Raw genomic sequence first — 22,796 nt, forward strand, 5'->3', positions numbered from 1 at the left:
ACGGGTTCGAATCCCACCTCCAGCCACCGTACACTTAAACAACGTACTTACTCTAAATTGCTCCAGTAAAATTACCCAGCTAGTAAGCAAATACTTGTCAGTCGCTTTGGACAAATGCGTCAACTAAATGAACAAATATAAGTGGGTCGAAGTGACGCAAAGAGGGAAGGAGCTGCGTCATCGTTTGCAGTCCTTGCTTTCTTTCCCATTTTCGCTTTGCTTTGGTGCCTCTGACAACCATCACTTTAAACCGGCTGCGGTCTGTTTACAGAGCAGCCCAGTGTAATGCATGGAGATGGAAAGGGGCGGAGCAAAATGATGGACGTGGCACGGAACCAATAATAGCGCACGTTTGAAGCGAGTCTCGTCGATTCGGTGAGCGGATGCCGCTGATTGGACGGTTTGCGGGCCCCGATTGACTCGGTCCCGTTACTGAGAGTTAAAAGACACAGCGCAGCGGAACGGAGAAATAACACGTACGGCTGGAAATATGGATGGTAATTTGAGCCTCCTGCGCTGGATACTTTAGACTGACCTTTCGTTTCGTTTCCTCTCGTTTCGTTCTCCCCACGGATGTGTGGGATGAAGAGGGACAGGGAGCTGGGGGTGTAACATTCGGCGTTCGTGCGCTTTTGAGATGCTGTGGTTAGTGAACTGTGCGGAAATGCAGCCCTGACTCCGTCTGCGGATGACGCGCTGCACGCTGCTGTTTTTCTTCGTCTTTAAAAAGGCAACTTTTAGGTTTTGTCTGCAAAGGAAGCAGCGCCAAAGTGCTTTGTCAAGAATGTACCTCGCACGGCGTTTGCGCAATGAGGATCTTTGCGCAATGCAGTAAAACGCCACTTCTGCGTTGTCGCGCTTTCATGGCGGTTTTGCGGTTAAATAAATCACCTCTTTGGGTTACCTAACCATTAAGCACCCGGCCGGCGGCGATTGATTAATTCCCTCCATGCGATTGCTCACCCTCGAGGTCCCGGGCGCGTGCAGTGTGTGAGAAGCCTTACCGCTTACCGGGGGAGGAGGGTCAATGAAAAACAAACAGTTTGCCCTCAAGTTGACAGCTCCCTGGGAGAAGGATGTCGGATTTGGGAGAAGGCTCAAGACTTACAGGAACCACACCAAAATAATTGCCCACCCAGGCATCGTGATGAAAGTGCTGCGCAGGAAGCGGATAGTGCTGTTCATGGCGTACTTCTTGCTGCTGGTGCTGACCATGCTCAACCTGGCCAACTACAAGTGGACGAAGGAGCCCCAGCAGTGTAACCACCAGATGCGGAGCACGGTGTACCAGAGCAGGTCCGACATCCGCTTCCTCTACAGACCGTCCCTGGCCAAGAAGAGGCAGCTCGTCTATGTCCTCACCACCTGGAGGTCGGGCTCCTCCTTCTTCGGGGAGCTCTTCAACCAGAACCCGGACGTGTTCTTCTTGTACGAGCCCATGTGGCACATCTGGCAGAAGCTGTACCCCGGGGATGCCGTGTCCCTCCAAGGGGCGGCCCGGGACATGCTGAGCTCCTTGTACCGCTGTGATCTCTCGGTGTTTCAGCTCTACAACACGCCCGGGAGCAAGAACATCACCTCTCTGGGGCTCTTCGGTGCTACCCTCAACAAAGTGATCTGCTCGTACCCTCTCTGCTCCGCCTACAGAAAGGATGTGGTCGGCATGGTCGATGACAAGGTGTGTAAGAAGTGTCCCCCGCAGAGCTTGCGGCTCCTGGAGGAGGAGTGCCTCAAGTACAGCACGGTGGTGATCAAGGGGGTGCGCATCCTGGATGTTAACGTCTTGGCTCCTCTAATGGAGGATCCCTCCCTAGATCTGAAGGTGATCCACCTGGTGAGGGACCCCAGGGCTGTGGCCAACTCCAGGATCAAGTCAAGGCATGGGTTGATACGTGAGAATTTACAAGTGGTGAGGAGCAGGGACCCCAAACTTCGCCGGATACCCTTCGTGGACCCCAGTCACAAGGTAAACAAGAAGGACGGCTCAGACTACCACTCGATTGGAGCCATGGAAGTGATTTGTGACCGGACCTCCAAAACGCTGCGAACTGCCTTAAATCCACCCAGCTGGATCAAGGGGAAGTACATGGCCGTGCGGTACGAAGACCTAGTGGAGAATCCCATCAAAACTCTGAGAAGCGTCTATCGCTTTGTGAATTTGTCCGCAAACCACGACATCGAATCATTCGCCTTGAACATGACAAGCGGGACGAGTTCGTCCTCGAAGCCGTTCATCGTGTCCTCCAGAAACGCGACGCAGGCGGCTAGCGCCTGGAGAACTGCGCTCAGCTTCCAGCAGATGAAGCAGGTGGAGGACTACTGCCACCACTCCATGACCTTGCTGGGGTACGAGCGCGTGCGGACAGCCGGGGAAGCGAAAGACCTCAGCAAATCTCTTCTGACAGTTCCCAAACTGTGACACTTTTGCAACCAAAGACAGTGAGCTGTGCATTCATTTTTGCATTGGGTACAGTCCCGTATGGACTCTAGTTCAAGCTTTATTTCAAAGTCAGTGTTCCTGGAGTTTCTTTCACAAACCACATTGGAATGTATTTAGATTTTTAATGCTAGTACAATGGAATTTGGTAGGGGCAGTTTTGTCAATGCAGGCCCCATGGATGGTTAAGGTGGTGCCTATAAGAAAAGACGAGGAAGCTGCAGCTGTGCATCACGTATCGTACTATAAATGATAACACTTCCAAGCAAATGTTTTCAGAAGTACTTTGAAATGTCCAGACATTACTAGAAAATCGATTACATTCTACGGTACCTCCATACTGTCTGTAAAAGTGGAAATTGTGTGGGAAAAAAATCTTGACAGCATAAGTCACTCATTGTGTGATCTGGTAATTGTACATTTTGTTAGTAAGTACTAGTGCTCAGTGAACACTACCAGAGACAATCATTAAAATGTTCAAATAGTCTTTTGTGCAATATGTAAATATAAGCTTTTTTAAAATATGGCTGCTATGTTTCAGTACTGGTTGTCTGATTTATTTATTTATTTATTGGATTGTTTTAGGGGGTGCAGTGGGTTGGACCGGGTCCTGCTCTCCGGTGGGTCTGGGGTTCGAGTCCCGCTTGGGGTGCCTTGCGGCAGACTGGCGTCCCATCCTGGGTGTGTCCCCTCCCCCTCCGGCTTTACGCCCTGAGTTGCTGGGTTAGGCTCCGGTTCCCTGCGACCCCGAATGGGACAAGCGGTTCAGACAATGTGTGTGTGTGTGTGTGTGTGTGTGTGTGTGTGTGTGTGTAGGCATTATGATAACAAATCTTTATAGACTCCTGTCTTCAGTGTCAGATGAATATGTTCTCTGGCCTGGGAAAGTCGGAGAGTAAAAATGGGTCCTTTTCAGGTGTGTTACACCAGTGTTCTAAGAGGATTTATCTTCATTCATTTAGCTGTTGCTTTTCTTCACAGTGACTTACAGTTTAAGTTCTTGGCAATTAGTTGGCAGTCTCTACAGCAGGTAATTTTTGCTGTATATATTCAGGACATGAATGTGTAAGCAGGAGGTGGGATTCAAGCCTGGGTCCTTCAAGTGCACGGCAGCACCTGACCACTCTCGCCCACCATGCTTTAACCACTGCGCCACCTGCTGCTTGATTTGCTCACATGCTTTACTACAGTCAGCTCCCACTATCCCTTTTTGTACATTCTCTATTGAATAATACAGCAGCAACCCTGTTTTCAGTTGCTCTAGCAGTGATGAGAGGATGCAGCAGTGATGATGTGATGAAGAATCCCTGGCCAGTAGATGGAACAGTGATGAGAAAACTGGACTTATGGCTAAAATATGGAAAGCTTAGAACCTGCTTAATGGCCTCAGTGTTGAGCAAAGGCACGCAAAGCGATCCAGTTAAAAGCCAGATGTATTAATGCCTGATGAATTTTAAAACTGTAAGCTATTAAAGTTTCTTTGGTTGAAAGTGTCTACTTAAAAAAAATAAAGAAATAAACTCTCTGGGGCTCAGTGGGAATAAATATGGGCTGCAGGGCACGTTCCGGAATCCAGTATCGACTAGAGAAATACCCGTGCCGCATGCTGAACATACAGGTAATGGGGACGGGATCTAAAACAGCCCATTCTTAAACACAGATATATGACATTCTGAGACCTGAGCAGAGTATTCTTGTGAACACGATATTTTCTACATGCCAGAAAATTTGTTGGCGTTAGAAAAGGGAATTGCTGAAATATTTCTTGATGGGTTACAGATGTTATGAATTATGTCATGTGGAATAGGTAGGATTCGACTCGCGACAGCCTCTCGCTTGGTTTTCATGACGAGGGAGGGTATTTAGCAGTGCCTTCTTCTGCACATGTCTTTGGTTTGCAAATGCAGGGAGGGCATGCAAACTCCACACATACTGATCTGAATTCATACCCATTCGGTTTAAATGAAAAAGAATTTGCAAGCCAAGGACGGCAGACTATATCTTGTATTTTCCAGCTAAAATATATAGCCTTTTTACAAATTTTGGAAAGGAGTTACTGCATGTTACAGCAGTGAAGACAAATGTTTGTTCTGTGACTGGCGATGTGTCGGAGGTCAGTTGAGTCATGTCCTATTAGTTTAGTCAGGTTTTTCCGGCATAGGCTGATCTGTGTAGACATACCAGACTCCGAAAGTGGATCTAGAAGGATTGTTTGCATTTTTCGTTCCTGTCAAAGATACGTTTTATATTTTGCTTTACGTGAACAGTAAAATACACAGCTGTTTTCTTTATATATGTATAATCTAAGTTTTCAGTTGTGCTGCACAGTAATGAGTATTATGAACTGGACTAAAATTCCACATCCATCTTTAGGGATATTGCTATTAAAAACTGACATGGTATCACTGAGAAAAGGGAAAAAAAGACTCTCAAAAAGCCATATAAGAAGTAACATTCACATTTTATAAGGGCAGGACACTAATGACATAAGTAAAGGGTAGTTTTTTTCCTGATTTATCACAATTAATGCAATAATAAGGATATGAGAATGTGCGGTTAATGTGTTGCTCACAGAAATGAGATGTATGATTATTGTGTGCTCCTGGGCCCTTTTAGGAGGTTTATTTAGTTTTGAGCTGAACCGCAGAGGCTCTGAGGACGTCCATTGTGGACAGGCTCTGAGCCAACAGCAACTCCCAGCCCTCCGTTTATAGCTGTGCGAGGTTTGCATGCGAGAGCACAATGGTGAATAAAACCTAGACGCTCTGTGTGTGCGTGTCTCTTCTGCTGGTACCCAGTGAGTAGGGAGTGGACGTGAAAGGACACTTGTCTAAGTGCCCAGCAGATACTCTTATCCAAGCATCCATGCAGGTACACTGGATTTTAACGACGTGTGTTGGAGGTATTGCTGTACAATCTTCAGACATGAACCCTTAAGCAGGCCGGAATACATTTTCTTCTGATGTTTAGATATGTATGGTTCAAAGTGTAGTGTGTTGAACACATTATCATCAGAAACATCAGAGCTGTGGCTAAATAAAGTCAATACGAATGGGACTGCAGGAAAAAGAACAGCACAAAAAGCATTGCAAAATTGACTGGATTTTGTACCATAACAATACTTTGAAGTAGCTGTGTTCATGACGTAAATCATTTTACGAATACGATACTTCCTCAAGATATGAACGCAACTAGGACTTGAAGTCTGTTTGTAGCTCAACTTTTTTTGGAGACTCAAAGTCACTTTTATCACCAGTTCACATTCGTTAAGCGTTTAGCAATACAAGTTTCTTTGCTGGTTAGGTTCTGTAAAAACCTCAGATTTAGCTACAATGGAAAAAAATCTATAAGCCTTTTTTTGATTAATGACTTTAAACAATTAAAAAAATCCATAATTTCCACAACCTGCCAATTAATTACAGCGTTTCACCAATTCATTCCATAAACATGTGCGATGTTGGTCAGCTTCCGGCCACTTTCAGCTTTCTTTATTATCCTCTTAATCGAAAAGTAAATAATACAGACATACTTCAATTTAGTTGCTAGGAAGGTTTTGTAAAAGTCTATGATAAATCTATAATATATAAAAAATGTCGCATTTTATTCTGAACATTTTAAGTAGGTTTGAACTAAATTGAAATTAAAGCTAATTTAAAATAACACTCACAAAGACCAGACGCAGACTGTAAGAACTGTCGAAGGGAATTGAATCATGGCAGTTCCATGATTTTTTTTACTGCCAACTAATGCCAAGGCACAAAAATGAAACAGACAGAAAGTTCAGAAAATGAACATGAAGAAAATGGAACTAACTTTTAATAAATAATTAGGAGGATATTTCTATCTTTGAAAATTTCTAACTTGGATATTTGTAACCCAAGGAACCAGTGTATGGGGTGACCAAAAGGCAGAATGTTAGAGGAGCTTAGTGAGCATAAAACAAAACCTCAAATGGACCAAAATTACATTGAGGATGCCTCATTTCAGGTTTAATTCTTTCAATTTTCAATACTTTCAGCAATCAGAAGCAATAATATCAATATTTCCTGGGGTTGACAGATTCATTTGTGAGACTAAAGCTAAACAGAAATTTTAGCTAAATTATATTATAATGCCACTTAATGTGAAGTATCGCAATGCACCTTTGGAATTTTAAGTACAAACCTTCACACTTTTGAGTAAATCTAAAAAAAAAAAAAAAAACCACAATGAAACACATCTCTCTCAATGAAACACTTTCTCTCATGAGATGAGAAAATTTCTGCCGACTCAGGTATTTCATTTGTGTCACCTGTCCTGGCAGGAAAAAGGTCCTACACATAGCTTGTCAATATATGTTGATTTAACTCTGTACAAAAAAAAAAGAAAAAAACCCAAAACAATCTTATTTCCTACTTAATAAAGAGAAGTGTTAATAACAGGCCCAGGATATTAACGCATGTATTCAGTCAACGTCCTTTTAAGTGGAACTCTGTCATCAGTACCTTCGTATCTGCAGGAATGTGACAACATGGAAGAGAACTGTGAAAAAGCTATTTTACAGAAACTCAGAAAAAAGAAGAGGGAAGATATATACAATATTTGGTGCTAAGAAGCAGAGAGGTATTTTCAGTTCCAGGTAGATCCGTGACACAAATATATGCACAAAGCCGGGGAGCGCAATGCACTTAAATGACAGAGACAAGAACAGGGTTAGGCAAAATCCGGCTGGTTTTTGTCTCTGACAAAGACAAGGTCCAAGGGTTGGACTGCTTCTGTGAATCAGCTCACAGGAGCTGTGGCTGTACCGTGCTGGGATTTACAGTTGTGGTGCAGGAATAACATCACTCACAGTGGGGGAAAGAACATATGCACTGATCTAGGCTCCATAAATGGAGATAATGTAGTTCACAGTGCTCATTGTCTTCTGATTCCAGCCCTAGGTCTGTGATTTTTTTTGAAACCACACATTAAAATCTTCTCAAGGGGTAGCATTCAAGCCACAGGGAAGGAAGTTAAAGCCAACACTGGATACCCAAACATTGTTGAAGTAGTTCTAATGGCTGTATGAATATTCCTTACTCCGGTTATTGCAGATAATACTGTAAATAGTGTAACTCAGTGTGAGTGACACTGAGAGTGTGTGTTTCACTGATGCATGGATGAGTGACCCGGCGTAAGTAGTGTATCTAGCAGTGTAAGTCACCGCGGTGAATAAGGTGTGTGGGCTGGTAACACTACATAGAGTTCGTTGGAAGTCATGTTGGAGGAAAGCATTAAAAAAAGACGAAACCCGCCTCTTTTCGTCACGAGGCTTTTGTTGAGACAACAAAGCATTGACATGTAAATTCCAAAAATAACCGTATAAACAACTCAGCAACATAAGACGTGCTCCTTCCTGCTGAGAAGGTTGAGTACATCTCGAATGTGACTCAGACTGATGCCCTAACCCTTCCCAGCCTTTTAGGGACTGTTTCGTAAACAAGACTAGAAGCAAAGCTGACACATCGCATTTAACAGTGCACCAGGTTCTTATTTAACTGGCCCACACGTTGCCTAAATAAAAGCTTTATACATCTTGCATAAATTGCTCTGCTTTTCCGCATTTGATAGAGATAAAATAAAAATTTTGCATTCCAGCAGGGTTGTCGGATGTGCGAATGAATTCGGCAGCTCTCTGCACCGGTAAATTTGTAGTTGTTCTGTAGTCGTTGGTTTTCTTTCTAAAAGAGACATTTTGCACGAGAAACCAGAAGGTAATAATCGGAGGAAAAATAAATCTGCAATGGTGTCAATCTCTAACAGGTTTTACTCACAGACACTTAGAAAGTGTGGGGGTGAGATGGTGCAGGAGCACCTTTCCATTATGAGAAAGTGAATGTGGGTGCACAACACTCGGTGCTGCCAGGGCTGTGCTGCCATGGGTGAGCGTTCCAGTGCCAAAACAATCTGAAGAGCTACGGATGCTCCTGTTCCACTGGTAAAGCTGGAAAGAAGCAGATTATGAAGACACCAAGCAAACCCCGTACCCCTACACCTACAGACGGTACAAACATAGTTTTCTCACTGTTCTGCATCTGTCTTCCACTTCCCTTGCAGTACAGAAATAAAAGGCTGGGTCACACAGCAAAGAGCCCTGAGACATCCTGGTACCGGTGCTGGAGGTATTATTGGAACAGGGCAAGTAAAGTGCAGGTGTGCGGGGGATCACAGCTCAGCCGGAGCAGTTTTTATATTAGCAGCAGGCCCTTGGACCACTTTGGAAGTTCACTTTCAGTAGCATCAGAAAAAAAAAAATAATGTGCAGTACGTGCATGGAAAATCATGTGTTTTAGTTTAAATAATTCTTCTGTTTAGTGCACGTTCTGATGTGGCCTTTTTACTTGAAATAATAGCACCTGTGTGTAAGAGTGTGCATGCGTGGCAAGTCCAAAATTTCGGATTTCATACCCTTTGCTGTTCATTATCGTGTCAACCATTATTTTTTATTTCCTATGGCCAGATGTGACCGGACCCACCACAAATGTAAGTAATATTAATAAAGCATGTAAAATTTGAAGAGACTTGTGATCATTAATTTTATGTGTTCAGATGCTGGGTGTGAAGTTTGTCATGAAGGGTTATGGCAATCAATTGAAAGGAACCATATTCATGATAGATGACAATTGTAAATGGGTCAGATTTGCCCGGAACGTGGCAAGGATTAACCAAGCAAATACAAAAAGCAGAGTCATAGATCAGTTATGAAAGTTAAGGTGTTTGAGATACAAATAAGAGAAGTACAGCCAAGAAAGCAAGAGAGGAGAAGAATCAAAACTCTTAAAGCCATTAAAAGAAAAAACTCTCAAAGTCTAAGGCTAACCGATTACCCCCCCTCAGCATGCTGACATGTTACAGTTAACACTAAATGTTATTTATTAGCGTTTTATTCATGTTTTTAATACCAGTTAGATGGCCACGTCGGTAGAAGTGATAAAAATACAGCATGTGGGACCTGTTACACATTTACTCCCTAAAGTCTATTACCAGTAGCAAAGGTGACAAAACAGAAAGCACAAATCAAATCAAATTAAAGATATGGACCTTTGAAAATCAGTCTGTAATTAAGTGTCTGCAAACAGGGCTGCGGCGGTGTAAAACCCACCGCAGGAAATACAGCTGAAAACCTCACAAGAAAACTTCAGAATGGGAACATATTCTCCTTTCCCAGACACACAAGTAAGAGAAACACCATTTCATACCGCACCGATGGCTGCACACACCCTTCCGCGCGGCCTTGAGAAATATTTTTGTGAGCTGATGCTTGCTGCAGTTGCTATGGTTACGTGTTGCAAAGTGCCCTGTAATATGAAGAGGGCCAGACCAATTGGAACAGATGGTGGTTGTGTGATCCTTTAGGGAGAGTGGGGAGGGAGAGCGAAGCCCTTCTCGTCAGATCGGAGAGGAGAGCGGGTGGTGCCCGATGGCTTTCTCCCTTTTGTCTCAAGTAGCTTAATCCAACGTGGGCGACCGGGTCGTTGAGAGACGGCCTTACGCAGCCTAAATGGCTGGTGTCAAAATCCATACGCGCAGGAACCGTGTTACTAACCCTTTGAGATACACTTAGACTTGATGTATGAGATCCAGGCCTGCGCTGCAAACCCCACCTCAGATGGAAATTAAGGTCACAATGTGGTTTTTTAAGGTGACTAGACATGTGCTCTGGAGAGGAATGGGTCTCCAGGGGGGAGACCAGGGGGTCCCCCCGTTCCCCTGCTACCGTGACTTTGTCTCCTGTCTGCGTCGCGATAAGAGCGGGGAATGTTGTAGCGGGGGAGCATTTCTTGATCTTTGCTGAAATTCACGTAGCTCAGGTGGCAGACCTCGTTTCTCTTCACCTTTTTCACAATCATTACAGCCAAGAGAAAAGGGAACTTCTCCGCATTTTCTCCGTATCTCATCTACGGCGGAATGGTGCCGAAGCATAATCTTTGTTCGAGAATGGTAATAGAGCAGTTCAGCCTGAGGCTCCGCACAGCTACTAAGTGATTAAAATGCATTGCGGTTCCACACCTTCCAAAACAGAGAAATAATTTGACATTTGCAACTCCACTTTAACACTGTTGACTCAACAGATCAGCTATTGTGTCTCAGTACTCTCAGGGGGTATCCTGGAGGCATTCGCTAAGCTACGTTTTCGTCATTTTAAACCTGCAAATTTTCGAACGCTGAGACAGAAACTCCGTGGTGATACGCAGGGAGACCCGCCAGAGCTGAGATCTAGAAACTCTGAGACCAGCTCAGGCGAGAGGTAACGTGGCACACAGACGAGTTTGGACACACAACCAAATGGATGTAATCGAGTGGACTCAGATTACACTCCACCATTAAACAGAGGACGGATCCACAGCACCGAAACAACGCGACCGAATCTACAGCACCATCCTCTCCACGGGCTGCACAGAAAACGCAACTGGCTGCGCATATTTCACATTGCGCTGGGTATGGAGGTACACTTAGGAAGAAACAAATGGAAGGTCACGATGTGAATTCTGCAGAGACTTCAAAATGTACTAAAGAGCTGACACTGTAGATCCACCAGAGCCAAAGGGCTCCTTTCATACCTGCTCTATTAAACCAGTCGTGTAGTTCATGAAAGGATCACTGCTTTTGCTGTAACAGAGAAATTTACAGTAATTTATTTGCTAATTAGTAAGTTAATTGGGATATAAATTATGCTGGCTGGTGATCCTGCAGCTCTAACAAGGCGATTTTTACAGTAAATTGCTAAATGCGCCGAGCAACAGCTAATAAACCGCCTTTTATGAGATGCTACATCTATAAGATTTCATATTCATGTACAGATTAGAGCAACTAAATGGATGAGCTATGGAGACATAGACATTTCCCTGGAACTATTTTGTTATTTCAATAATGATTGCTACTTCTCCCATTGACTTAATTTATATAGATTTACAGTATGTGGGCTTTGGAAAGAGCTTCTGAGAAATGCCTCAAAAAGAATATAATGACTAGTCATGAGAAGTTATTATTTTTGCTATCCACTGTTGGCGTTGGTGCTGGAAAGCTGCTGCAAATATTTCTTTGTGCAATTATGAAAAAGAGCAAAAACAAAGGAGGTACATCAGCGCTGAATGCAGCTCAGCGCCGGGATTTCATTGCCAGACACGCAAAGAACAAGTGCAGGGTTACCAACTGGTTCTTCTAGGTGGTTCAGAAGAAGTATAACAATGGGGATAACCGTTGGAAACGGTATAGCTGAAGCCTGCATGGGAGTCTCCAGTGCAAATTACTTCTAACAACATCTCATCCCAGTAGCTCCTGCAGCCCCTATTCAGCTGAAACTTTCTGGTCTTTCACAGTGTCAGGGAGGCTTTTTAACAGAACTCTAGCCCTTTATTGGGAAAATGATGAGTGGGATTTTCTGCATCAGTTTTAGAAGGAAAGGCTCTACGGGTCCAAGATAAAGCGCTTGACTGTGGTGTCTGTAATATCAGACACCCCTGGCCATGCAGTCTCAGCACACGATATCAATGATGGCAGCACACTGGACAATAACTTTATCTGATGGGCACTTGTTTATCGCACCGGCCAGCGATTCATGAGATCCGTCAGAATTCCTGGGCGATTCCCCGCTCCACTAATAAGGACCATTGATATGAAATTGTTCCAGGATGTTGAAAAGTTTCAGATGAGATTATGTGGTAAATCTAGATTCTCAGGGCAGCCACACTTAAAATTCCTCATGTTAATGAATAACAAAGACAAAGACTTTAAGCTAAGTGTGACACCGGTTATAAGACACTCGATTATACGAATATCTGTCATCTCCATGCAATACACTGCGGCTCTCTGACACTGTAAAACACTGCTTTCTTTTTTCTTTTTAATTTTTGCTATAAACAAAGAAACTATTCCCTTCTTGAATGAAAAACAGTTTATAACATTTTCCCCCTTTTTAAACAGCCTGTTCGTGCTGTTACGAAACCTAACAAAGTGAAATGTTTAACTACTAACCACTTCTTAGTAGTTAGCAAATGTGGGATAAAAGGAAAAGTTACGGAATGAAAGGAGATGTTGCAAGTTTTTCCACGAATTTGTGACTTTCAAAACTTGCTAACACCCCCCAAGGTTTTTACCGTTGAGAAACACGATCCTGTGGGTAAAGGCTGAGCAAAGGTCTGTCTATAAGATTTGTGTCTCCCAATTTTGGCAGTTTCCCGCAGTTTGTACCTAAGTGCTGCAGAAGCTTTTCCCCTTTACTACCTGTTCTGTAAAACATTAAAATCACAGTCATGAGTGATCTGCTACCATTAAGCTGATTAGAAACTGCGCAGAATCTGAGCATGAGTTTGAATCAATCATCAGTCAGAGTATAATTAGGTTTTTAGAATAATTTGCTGCTCACTCAAGTTTCTTGGTGCAGTCTTGAGGCCAAATCCGGCAGTGCGGTTAAGATCTGGGACTAGGCTGTCGTGTGGGGGAGGGTACAGGGTGGTTTAATAACCAGGACAGAGAGTGAGTTCACTGCAGGGAGCTGGTGATTAGAGCAATGCTGAGCCAAGGTGAAGAACAGTGCTTCCTTAGTGTTTGGGCTCCTTCCAGGAAACAGGCACTCAGGACACTGGGGACAGTTATTAACTCTGGGCCAAGGGGTGGGACTTTTTTTATTGTCTTGTCCCTTTGGGTTGACAATCAGACAAGGTGACCAATATTTCTTAAGGTGATAGGGATTATCATAATAATTCAGCAGTAATGTGATTCCATATTACATTCTATAAAATACCAGTTCAAAGTTTGGGTACACTTACTGGAAACTAGTTTTTCCTCAGGGCATTTTATATACATGTCTGAGCAGTTCTTCAGTAGCAGTTCCCAGGGATGGAGCATCTTTCAGTCTTCTGTGTAGTTTATGCACCATACAAGTATAGCCCAGTTGAGGACAGTGATTTATTCTTTATTTATTTATTTATTCTGCACTATTTATTCATTTAACTGAAGCATTTCTCCAAAACAACTTACTATGCTAAAGTGCTTATGATTATTTACCCATTTATACCCTGGACAATTTTACTAGACCAATTTAGGGTAAGTACCTTGTTCAAGAATACTACAGCTGGGATTCAAACCTTTGACCTTTGGGTCCAAAGGCAGCAGCTGATGCCAGTCTAAACACTATGTTTCCAGCTCCCTGGTTCTGCCTAAATACGACTGGTACTGTAGAATTCAAGCCAAGAATAAGCTATGGAATATCCTTTTCCAGGACCTGAAATCCTACTTGAAACAGATTGAATGGTTGGATTGTTGTAGCCATACTGATTGCTGGGGGTCACTGAAACACCATCAGAACGATGCAACTGCTTGGCTTGAAGGAGATCACAACAAAAGACGTGGCCGGGCAATGCAATTCATGCGACAGGCCTGATCAGGAAAATAAACTCTGATCGCCGACAGCTTCAAATCAGTGCGGTCAGCATGACAAAGCATATGAATTATTCAAAACCGTTCTGTTTGAATTCTGTGACGAGACCGAGCAGCACAATATAATTGACACTTAAGATTAGTGTGGCCAGCATGACAATGGATCTGAGCATGGCAGATCTTATCTGGGTGACACATCTGATCATTATGATTATGGCGAGGACAAATCAGCATGTCAGACCAGCTCAGCGCAATTAGTATGGTCAGTCAGAGAGACCGTGTCATGTTCAGACATCAACATTTGATGTGAGGTGGAACAGCTTCTTAGTGATGGTGTGGGTGTAAAACTGACAGGAGTATCTCACCGGCCTTCTTCTTCTGAATAGAGCATCCGCTCAGCTCTGTGAGAATGATGGATGAGGAATGAGTGGTCTTAACGCATGTTAACACCAGCAGTCCTCTTTTTTAGACAGGCAGAGGAAAATGTGTGTAGAAGTGCAGTCCTCCCCTCATCTCCGCAAGTTTGTAGAAAGAAGGACCATTTCCTGTTTTGATCACACACCATGAGCCTTTTAATTTTCCCGTTGAAAGTGCTGTTGTCAGGGTGAAGCAGTCACAGCTTATTTGCCACTAATGATTGTCAAAGCATTCCAGCGCTTTCCAAAATACCTGAGGTTATAATAAAAAAAGAATTTGCAAAGCTCCACTGCTTCCATTGCATTGTTTGCTGGCACCTAAACATACACACATAACTGGGATGAGAAGCCTGTTCATAACTCAGTTTGTTTGCAAATCCAACCCGTATTGCAATCAATAAAATCTCAGTACAGACATCCACCAATCTATTAACAAATTAAGTTATGTAAAAAAAACCTAGGGAAAAATCCATTATTAACTGGATTTTGGAAAGACAACACTTAAGGTGGGGTGCACTCTGGACAGCTTATTTATTTATTTATCCATGTACTGTACCATTTTTAAAAAAATTCAAAGAAAATTAAAAAAACGTCAAAGGAAATGAAAATCAAATCTACCTTAAAATTATTGAAAATAAAACAATACGTAATCTCCACAACCTCCTAGTCTCTTATATGCAGACAGATGTATGGCAAAAACATGCAATATTCATCAGCATCTAACCACTTTCAGGCTTTACTGGCTCATTTTTAATGCCAGTACAGACTGACGGGTGTATTCCATAAACATGTTCACCATTTGTTATCTTATTTTTTATCACCAATGTGCAGGAACACTGGACACGAGCTGTAGATGCTATGGAGCAGAGTTGAATTAATCTTGCCCTGCACTCTTGTTAGAGCTACTGTCTTTGGATGCAAAGGTTGCAGGTTTGATCCCCACCTCTGGCTGTAGTACCCATGAGTAAGGTGCTTACCCTAAAATTGCTCCAGTAAAAAAAAAAAAGAAATTACCCAGCTGTATAAATGGGTGAATAATTGTAAGCATGTAAAAATTGTGACCTTAACCTTATAAGTTGCTTTGGAGAAAAGTGTCAGATAAATGTTTTTCGGTACTTTTAACTGCTGACTAATGGCTGCATTAGGCTGAGACAAATGTTTTTGAAAACAGATGAGAGAAGGAGCGGTTGCACGGTGGTGCTGTGGGTAGCGCTGGTGCGTCAGAGTGCCTGGCCTGTTTGGGTGTAAATTCCCACCCAGCTTGGTCTGTGTGGAGTTTGTGTGTACTCCCCATGTTCGTGTGGGTTTCCTCCCACAGTCCAAAAAGGCGTTTCAAGTGAAATAGTGCCTCTGAATTGCTCTTTGTGTGTCAGTATCTGTGGGGTTACACTGCAAGGGACAGGTATTCCATCCAGAGGGGACTGTAAGTGAGGTTGTGTCCTGGAGTGCTGCAACCCTAACTTGAAAAAGTGGTTAAGGTAGGTAAGCAATTAGTGGAGGTAATTCACACACACACATCTTGGCCGAAGCCTCTTGTCCCAGGTGGGGTCGTAGCGAACCGGAGCCTAACCCAGCAACACGGGGCATCATGCTGGAGGGGGAGGGGACACACCCAAGACAAGACACCAGTCCATCACAAGGCACCCCCAGCAGGGCTCGAACCCCAGACCCACCAGAGAGCAGGACCCAGTCAAACCCACTGCTCCTCTGCACCCCTCAAGGTAATTTAGTTAAAAATTAATACACTGAAAAAATGCCTGCATCTTAGAAAATCTGTATCACTAACAAGAACTATTGTATACACATACCAGAAACCTACAGACCACCCCTTTTCTTTGCCACCAGATTCACAGTTCTAACTAACATCTTGTGCAATGGGCTTGTAGGGTAAGAAAAATCATATAAATGAGTCTGTAAGCAGAAGCAGTTTTCAAATTAGATGATCAATGCTGGTCAAGAATGACAAAAGGACCGCAGAGCAAATGTTTGCAGCCCTCTGCCTCTCTTTATCCACCGCTTAAAAACAGCAGCGAAAAATGTGCCAAGCAGATAGGGTAGTGCTTAATGGTGCTTAAATACATCATCATTTTTTATGCACTTGACTTCCATACTAATATGGTTGCTTATTTATACCTGCCTCACTTGATATGCAAATGCGGAGTGGCTGTCAGAGGTGGGTGGGGGGAGTGGGGGCAGCGTTCCTGATCCTCGGCTGAGGGGGTGAGGAAGAGGAGTGCAGTCAGATGACTGATCCTCCGTCTGGCAGGCCTGCCACAGGGGATCCAGCACAAAGCCAGCGTTCATGCTTTCAATACACAAACATGCAAACACAGTCCTAAGGAAAGGCGCTGGAGGCGTCCTGTTGCTTCCAGGGGCTTTGGCTCTCAAAGGCTTGTTTCTGCTGAAACAGTCAAGGTGCAAGTGTTCTCGCAAAGTTCTTCCCTCCTTTTGCTGCCTAAGAAAAAGAAACAAACCCCCACACAGTGGCAACACAGGGCGCAAGGCTGGAGGGGGAGGGGAAACACCCTGGACGGGACGCCAGTCCATCACAAGGCCCTCCAAGCAGGACTCAAACTCTAGACCCACCAGAGAGCGGGACCCGACCAAGCCTGCTGCACCACCGTGCCCCCTGAAAGAAACACAAGAAAGTCATTATTAATATTAGTGGAAGGTATCTTCATGTATCAGAGATGCTCATCTCAGACAGGGAGCAGCAGAGCTACAGTTCATTCTCCCACAACCGGAGTAATAGGTGGACAGCTGGGGGTCATGCAGCAGACCACTCATTCCACTGTACAATATCATATATGTGATTTTTTGACTCTTTTGACATAAAAAGGAATGTTCTTGGGTTCTTGGAATGGTGGCAAAGCAGGTTGCCCTGCTGCCTCAGAGTACCTGGGCTGTTTGGGTGAAGGTTTGAATGCAGCTCAGTCTGTGTGAAGTTTGCATGTCCTCAGTGTACCTGCATGGTTTTCCTCCCACAGTCCAAAGACACGTAGTTCAGGTGGCCCAAAAACTGTATTTTGTCCACTGTCTGTAAATGTGTGTGTGTGGCTACGTACTGTAACGATCCGGCTAAGCTAATGAGTTAGCCCAGATCCTCACGTGGATTCCAGAAAGGCGTAAAATTATATAAATCCAGATGGACACGGACAAAAGGACGCTCTTCTTTTTAATATCTTGTGGGAAACTATGGGGGGGTGCGGTGGCGCAGTGGGTTGGACCGCAGTCCTACTCTCCGGTGGGTCTGGGGTTCGAGTCCCGCTTGGGGTGCCTTGCGACGGACTGGCGTCCCGTCCTGGGTGTGTCCCCTTCCCCCTCTGGCCTTACGCCCTGTGTTGCCGGGTAGGCTCCGGTTCCCCGTGACCCTGTAAGGGACAAGCGGTTCTGAAAGTGTGTGTGTGTGTGTGTGTGGGAAACTATGGATAACATATTTCACACAGCTGTCCTTACAATAAAATAACCAACATTAAAGCAATCTCCAAAACGTGCGAGGCACAAAAGGTGTACACGGCCACGTATATCAGCCTGCGCGCCCGGGAGCCAGCATCGAGGGGGCGGAGCAACCCCTTAGTCTCCACCATGATATGTCATCATTACAGTACCTTACAATGGACTGACAGCTCTCCCTACCCTGAACAGGTAAAGCGGTTAATGTAAGTGAGAGATCAATCTTGTTTTATGTAAAAAATCTTGTTTACATTTTTTTTTTTCTTTTTACAAATTTCTTACACATTTAAAGGGTTGGTGTGGGTTCTGGTGCATAGAATGTAATTATCTGATGATCTGCTCTGTTCTCCATTTCCCAAAATTATTTTAATGTCATCTATACAGGGTTGTATACCTGAAAATCACTTTAGATATTAAATTAGGTTCTTTTTAACATTTTGGGTTTCATTTTACCAATTATGAAATTATTTTTCCCACTTTATTTTTTAAATGTCTGGAAAATACATTACAAGCAATAATATTGTCATGCATTGGACTGTCTCCTTATTCCAGTTTCTCATCAGCTGAGGTCCATTCATGTCTGGATAAACTGTACTATTTTCAAGGCCTTGGGGACATTCTATGTACAGTGAGACAGGAGGAAGGAATTAAAGTGTGACAGTAAGAGCATTAAAGACACTTCTGGAGGGAGGAGTTAAAACACATACTTCATTAGAAGGTGCACTACCTTCTCATCCTCCTGTTCCCTTTCACCAGGGCTGTCTTCATGTAAGTGCGGATAACGGGGCTATTTTTAAATGTCCCACCGTTACCCTACTGACACCTACCTTAAACAGACTGCTCCATGTGGGAGCAATTTCCAGCAGAAACACGGTGGCCTCGACCCACGCACATTCCTATGTTATTGGATTGGCATTTTCCGCTCCTCCCCAGGGAACCTTACTGACTCCTCTCCCTCTTTTTTTGTAAAGAAATAGGCTGTTGGCATGTGTCCACGGGTGCTGCTGCAAACAGAAGGTGCGCGTTAGCGTCCTGTCAACGCTGCATCGGCATCGAGATTTCCTCGCGTTTGTTCTTCCCCTCAGCATTTCCCTGTGGCGGCTGATATGCATCATAGCTTCCAGAACGAGAGCAATAAAATAGCACAGTGAGCACATTCAACAGTTAGTCCGATGTTTTGTTACATTACTTACGCAAGCTTTCGTTTTCTATATTAAAAATACGGTAAAACCAAGCAAATGACAGAAGTAGAATTCCGACAAAATGAAAGCTTTTATTACCTGAGGGGTGCCATTATAAATTTAGAACTCTAATGATGCGTCCACAGTGTGTACCTGAACATAAAGTAAACTGAAAAACACACACACTCTCTCTCTGAAACTGCTTGCCCCATCCAGGGTTGCAGGGAGCCAGAGCCTAACCCAGCAACATAGGGTGTAAGGCTGGAGGGGGAGGGGACACAGCCAGGACAGGATGCCAGTCTGTCACAAGGCACCCCCAGTGGGACTCGAACCCCAGGTCCACCAGAGAGCAGGACCCAGGCCAACCCATTGCACCATCACACCCCTGAACTGAAACAGGGAGTGACGTTATGCTGTTTGAAGGAACCTTCTCTTTCTCCACCACCTAGGCTACACCAAGAAAAATCTTTGCTGATGGGAGATGATGCTGGAACTGAATGACTATTGTTTGACAGCATTCAGGGGCGTCTCTACAGGGTACGGCAAAGAGGACCATCTCCAATGGGTCTAGACCACCTTATTTGACACGTACGATGATTCTGAATCCCCCTTCTGCTGCAGTGACCTTCAGCAAGGTACTTACCCTAAACTGCTCCAGCAAAATTAGCCAGCCAGGTAAATAGGTGTAGCTGTCCTAATATTACAAGATGAATAGTGCTGTTTGTCTGATTCCACCTATAGCGTTGAAGGCACTTAGCTGATGTATCGGCAAAGAGCAGCAGGAAACCTCCACCAAGAGAACACAGGCCAGATGGTTTTCCTGGGCCTCCTTGTCACAGATGGTTAGTCTTGTATGATGAGCACTTCATTCATTCTGCTAAAATAAATAACAGTCTCCAGTAATTTGGCAGTTGTGTCCCAGGGCTCATTCGACAGGGGACAGAGTTGCAAACTCTCCTCGGTTTCTTGCTCGATGACACGTCACCATGATCCTCGATACAAACAACATTACCCTTGTTCCCAAGATGACAACAGCAGCCCAATGGCACTGAGCCAATGAAAACACTGAGTTTCATGGGAAACTATTCCGGAAGAGATCTAAATGACAACTTTCATAAAATGTGAGTTCACAGAATGTACCTTTTATGAACAGGCAGTACTGCACAGTGCATTTCCAGGCTTGATGCCCCAGAGCAAGAGAAGATGAAGCAGATCTTCCCTGGCAACAGTTTGATCGCCATAAAGGCGATGCTTTCTGGCCGCACCTGTGACACTTTTTTTACTCTCCGAGAGCTCAAATGGTCTGAGGTGTTATCTGTCAGATGAAATCCCTGGATGCTACCTCAGCGTGTTGGCTGTGGCCCTGGCTTCCGTCTTCATCCTCTCTTCCCAGGAGCCGTCGAAGTCCTTGCACAGCTGATGAAACTTTGAACACTAACTTTCATTATTACCAGTGACTGTCCAGAAAGCTGTGGGGTTCTGCAGGGTTCATTACCTGAATGCATTTATATGAACTCCAGCATCACTGAACAGTACCAGTTGCTCAAACTTCCTTTCCAGCTCCACTTCCCAACCCAGCCAGAGTTTTTTCTTTTTTTTTCCTGGAAGCAAAGTACTTTTTTTTTTACTACAATGGCCAAGTAAATGTTTATTTCTTCACACGGGCTCATTAAAATCAGCCTCCCCTCCCTTGCTTTGTCAGACACATTGCTTTCCGCCCAAAAACACACGGCAGTGTTTTGTGCCAGGCTAGGTGAGGAGACGAGGCAAAAGCTTTGTGAGGATTAATTTTGCATTGTGCACATGCAAACAGATGTCCAAATGTGCTCTTAGCTCAACTAACAGTTTGCTTTGAATTCTCTGAACTTCCCTGAATTCCCAAAAGCAACAGTTTGATTTCCAAAGAGATGTTTTCTTTTAGAGGGGTGCGGTGGCGCAGTGGGTTGAACCACGGTCCTGCTCTTGGGTGGGTCTGGGGTTCGAGTCCTGCTTGGGGTGCCTTGCGATGGACTGGCGTCCCGTCCTGGGTGTGTCCCCTCCCCCTCCGGCCTTACGCCCTGTGTTGCCGGGTAGGCTCCGGTTCCCCGCGACCCCGTATGGGACAAGCGGTTCAGGAAATGTGTGTGTGTGTGTGTGTGTGTGTGTGTGTGTGTGTGTGTGTGTGTGTTTTCTTTTACGTATCTATTCAACAACGTGACAATGCAGAAGGTATAGTAGATTCTATATAATTAAAACACAACATTACTATTTTTCTTTTTTGCCAGAAAACTGCTGATAATATTTCCATGGGAAAAACACAGTAAACTAAAAAAGTAAACAAAGAAAAAAAAACATCTTGAATACAACATTGATAGGAACTGCAAATAAATGTGCAAAAATATATTTCTTCATGCAGTTTGTTTGCTCACGCCACAGCAGGCTTGCCAGGTGAAGTCAGAGAGCATCAGCCGAGTGAACAGTGAGAATTGGAAATGAGTGCGTCGGAGTGCAGCGGGATGGCTCTGTTTCCTTTGCCGGGCTCCGAGGATCCCCAGGGAGCCGTGCTGCTGCTCATGAATGATGGAGGACGTCGTCTTTCGAGTGGCGGGGGAGGACGTCTGCACTACCGGAACTGCCTCCCAGAAAAAGGATGAATATTATATAGACTCATCACACGAAGCAGGAGGTGCAGTTATCCGTGCGACACCTCCAGGCACACGGCCTGAGCGCACAGCAATAGGTGCGCGTGGTCCCAGTTTGCGGCTCTTCCACTCATCGGCGTGACACTCTGCTGTGTCCTGCCTTTGGTCTTTCAGCAGCAGAGGTCCAGGATTAAGTTCATAATCCACTTCTCTGATGAGATGCCAGGTTTAAGGCAGCAAGGAGATGTACTATTTGCCCTGTGGGCTTTGGTGCAGAGCTGGATGGGTAAATAATGAAAAAAGTCTTCTTCCAGCAACTTTCTGAATGTCACTGTGATTAATGGTGTTCATTTAAGCGCTGTCCTACGAGCAGGCAAGAGGTGGCGGCTGCAAGTAGGTTACCTGTGAAGCCCTGCGCTTTCTGAGCACGTTTGGAGGGCCAGGGCACTTCTTCATGTCAGCATGTTTCTCATGGATCGCCACACTCCTGAACAGAGGGGGCCGAAAACAGGTGCCAATTTCTTTTGAGTAGTGAGAGCCTCTAACAGCTTGCAGTGCTCTCCTGTGAGTGATTCATGTAGACCATGTGTTGCCTGAAAGAGATGTGTTAAAAAAGAAATCCAAACTTTTGATTCTGTAGGCAGGAAAAAGGTTGGGAGCAGCAGGTGGCGTAGTGTTTAGAGCCACCACTTTGGAGGAGCTAGGTTTTTAATCCCAGCTCTTGGTGTAGTACATTTACTTATTTAGCAGTCACTTTTCTCCAAAGCGACTCCCAATGAACTCTCTGTAGTGTGATCAGCCCACACACCTTACTCACCAAGGTGACTTACACTGGGTGACTCATTCATACATCAGTGGAACACTCTCTGTGTCACTCACACACTGTGGGGAACCTGAACAGCATGTCTTTAGACTATGGGAGGAAACCAGAGCACCCAGAGAACATGCAAACTCCACACAGACTGAGCAGGGAGCGAACCTATACCCTCTCGCACCACCGAGGTGCTGTGAGACAGCAACGCTACTCTCTGGCCCACTGGGCCACTGTGCCACCCATATCCTTAAATCCTTGAATGTAGTGCACTTGAACAAGACACTTACCCTGAATTGATACAGAAAAATTGATGCATTTGAATAAATTAATAAATTACTAAGTTGTCACTTTGGGGAAAAGTGTCAGTTAAATTAAAAAATGTAAAAAATGTAAAGATATACCCCACAGGAGAGATGTGCCTTTGAAAGACAATGTACAAGTGTAGTGGTAACAGAGTAGAGGTGCTCTTTTCTC

At 44.4% G+C, this 22,796-nt stretch overlaps 1 protein-coding gene across 1 annotated transcript; it reads left to right on the forward strand.

Moving 5' to 3' along the window:
- Nucleotides 1-451: 451 nt before the first annotated feature.
- On the forward strand, nucleotides 452-2,958 carry LOC108935069 (carbohydrate sulfotransferase 2-like). Its single transcript, XM_018753345.2, has one exon. The coding sequence runs from the start codon at nucleotides 1,028-1,030 to the stop codon at nucleotides 2,417-2,419; it is 1,392 nt and encodes a 463-aa protein (XP_018608861.1). The 5' UTR covers nucleotides 452-1,027; the 3' UTR covers nucleotides 2,420-2,958.
- The last annotated feature ends 19,838 nt before the right edge of the window (nucleotides 2,959-22,796 follow it).

This window comes from Scleropages formosus, chromosome 3 (genome assembly GCF_900964775.1).
Source record: "Scleropages formosus chromosome 3, fSclFor1.1, whole genome shotgun sequence".
NCBI lineage: Eukaryota > Metazoa > Chordata > Actinopteri > Osteoglossiformes > Osteoglossidae > Scleropages > Scleropages formosus.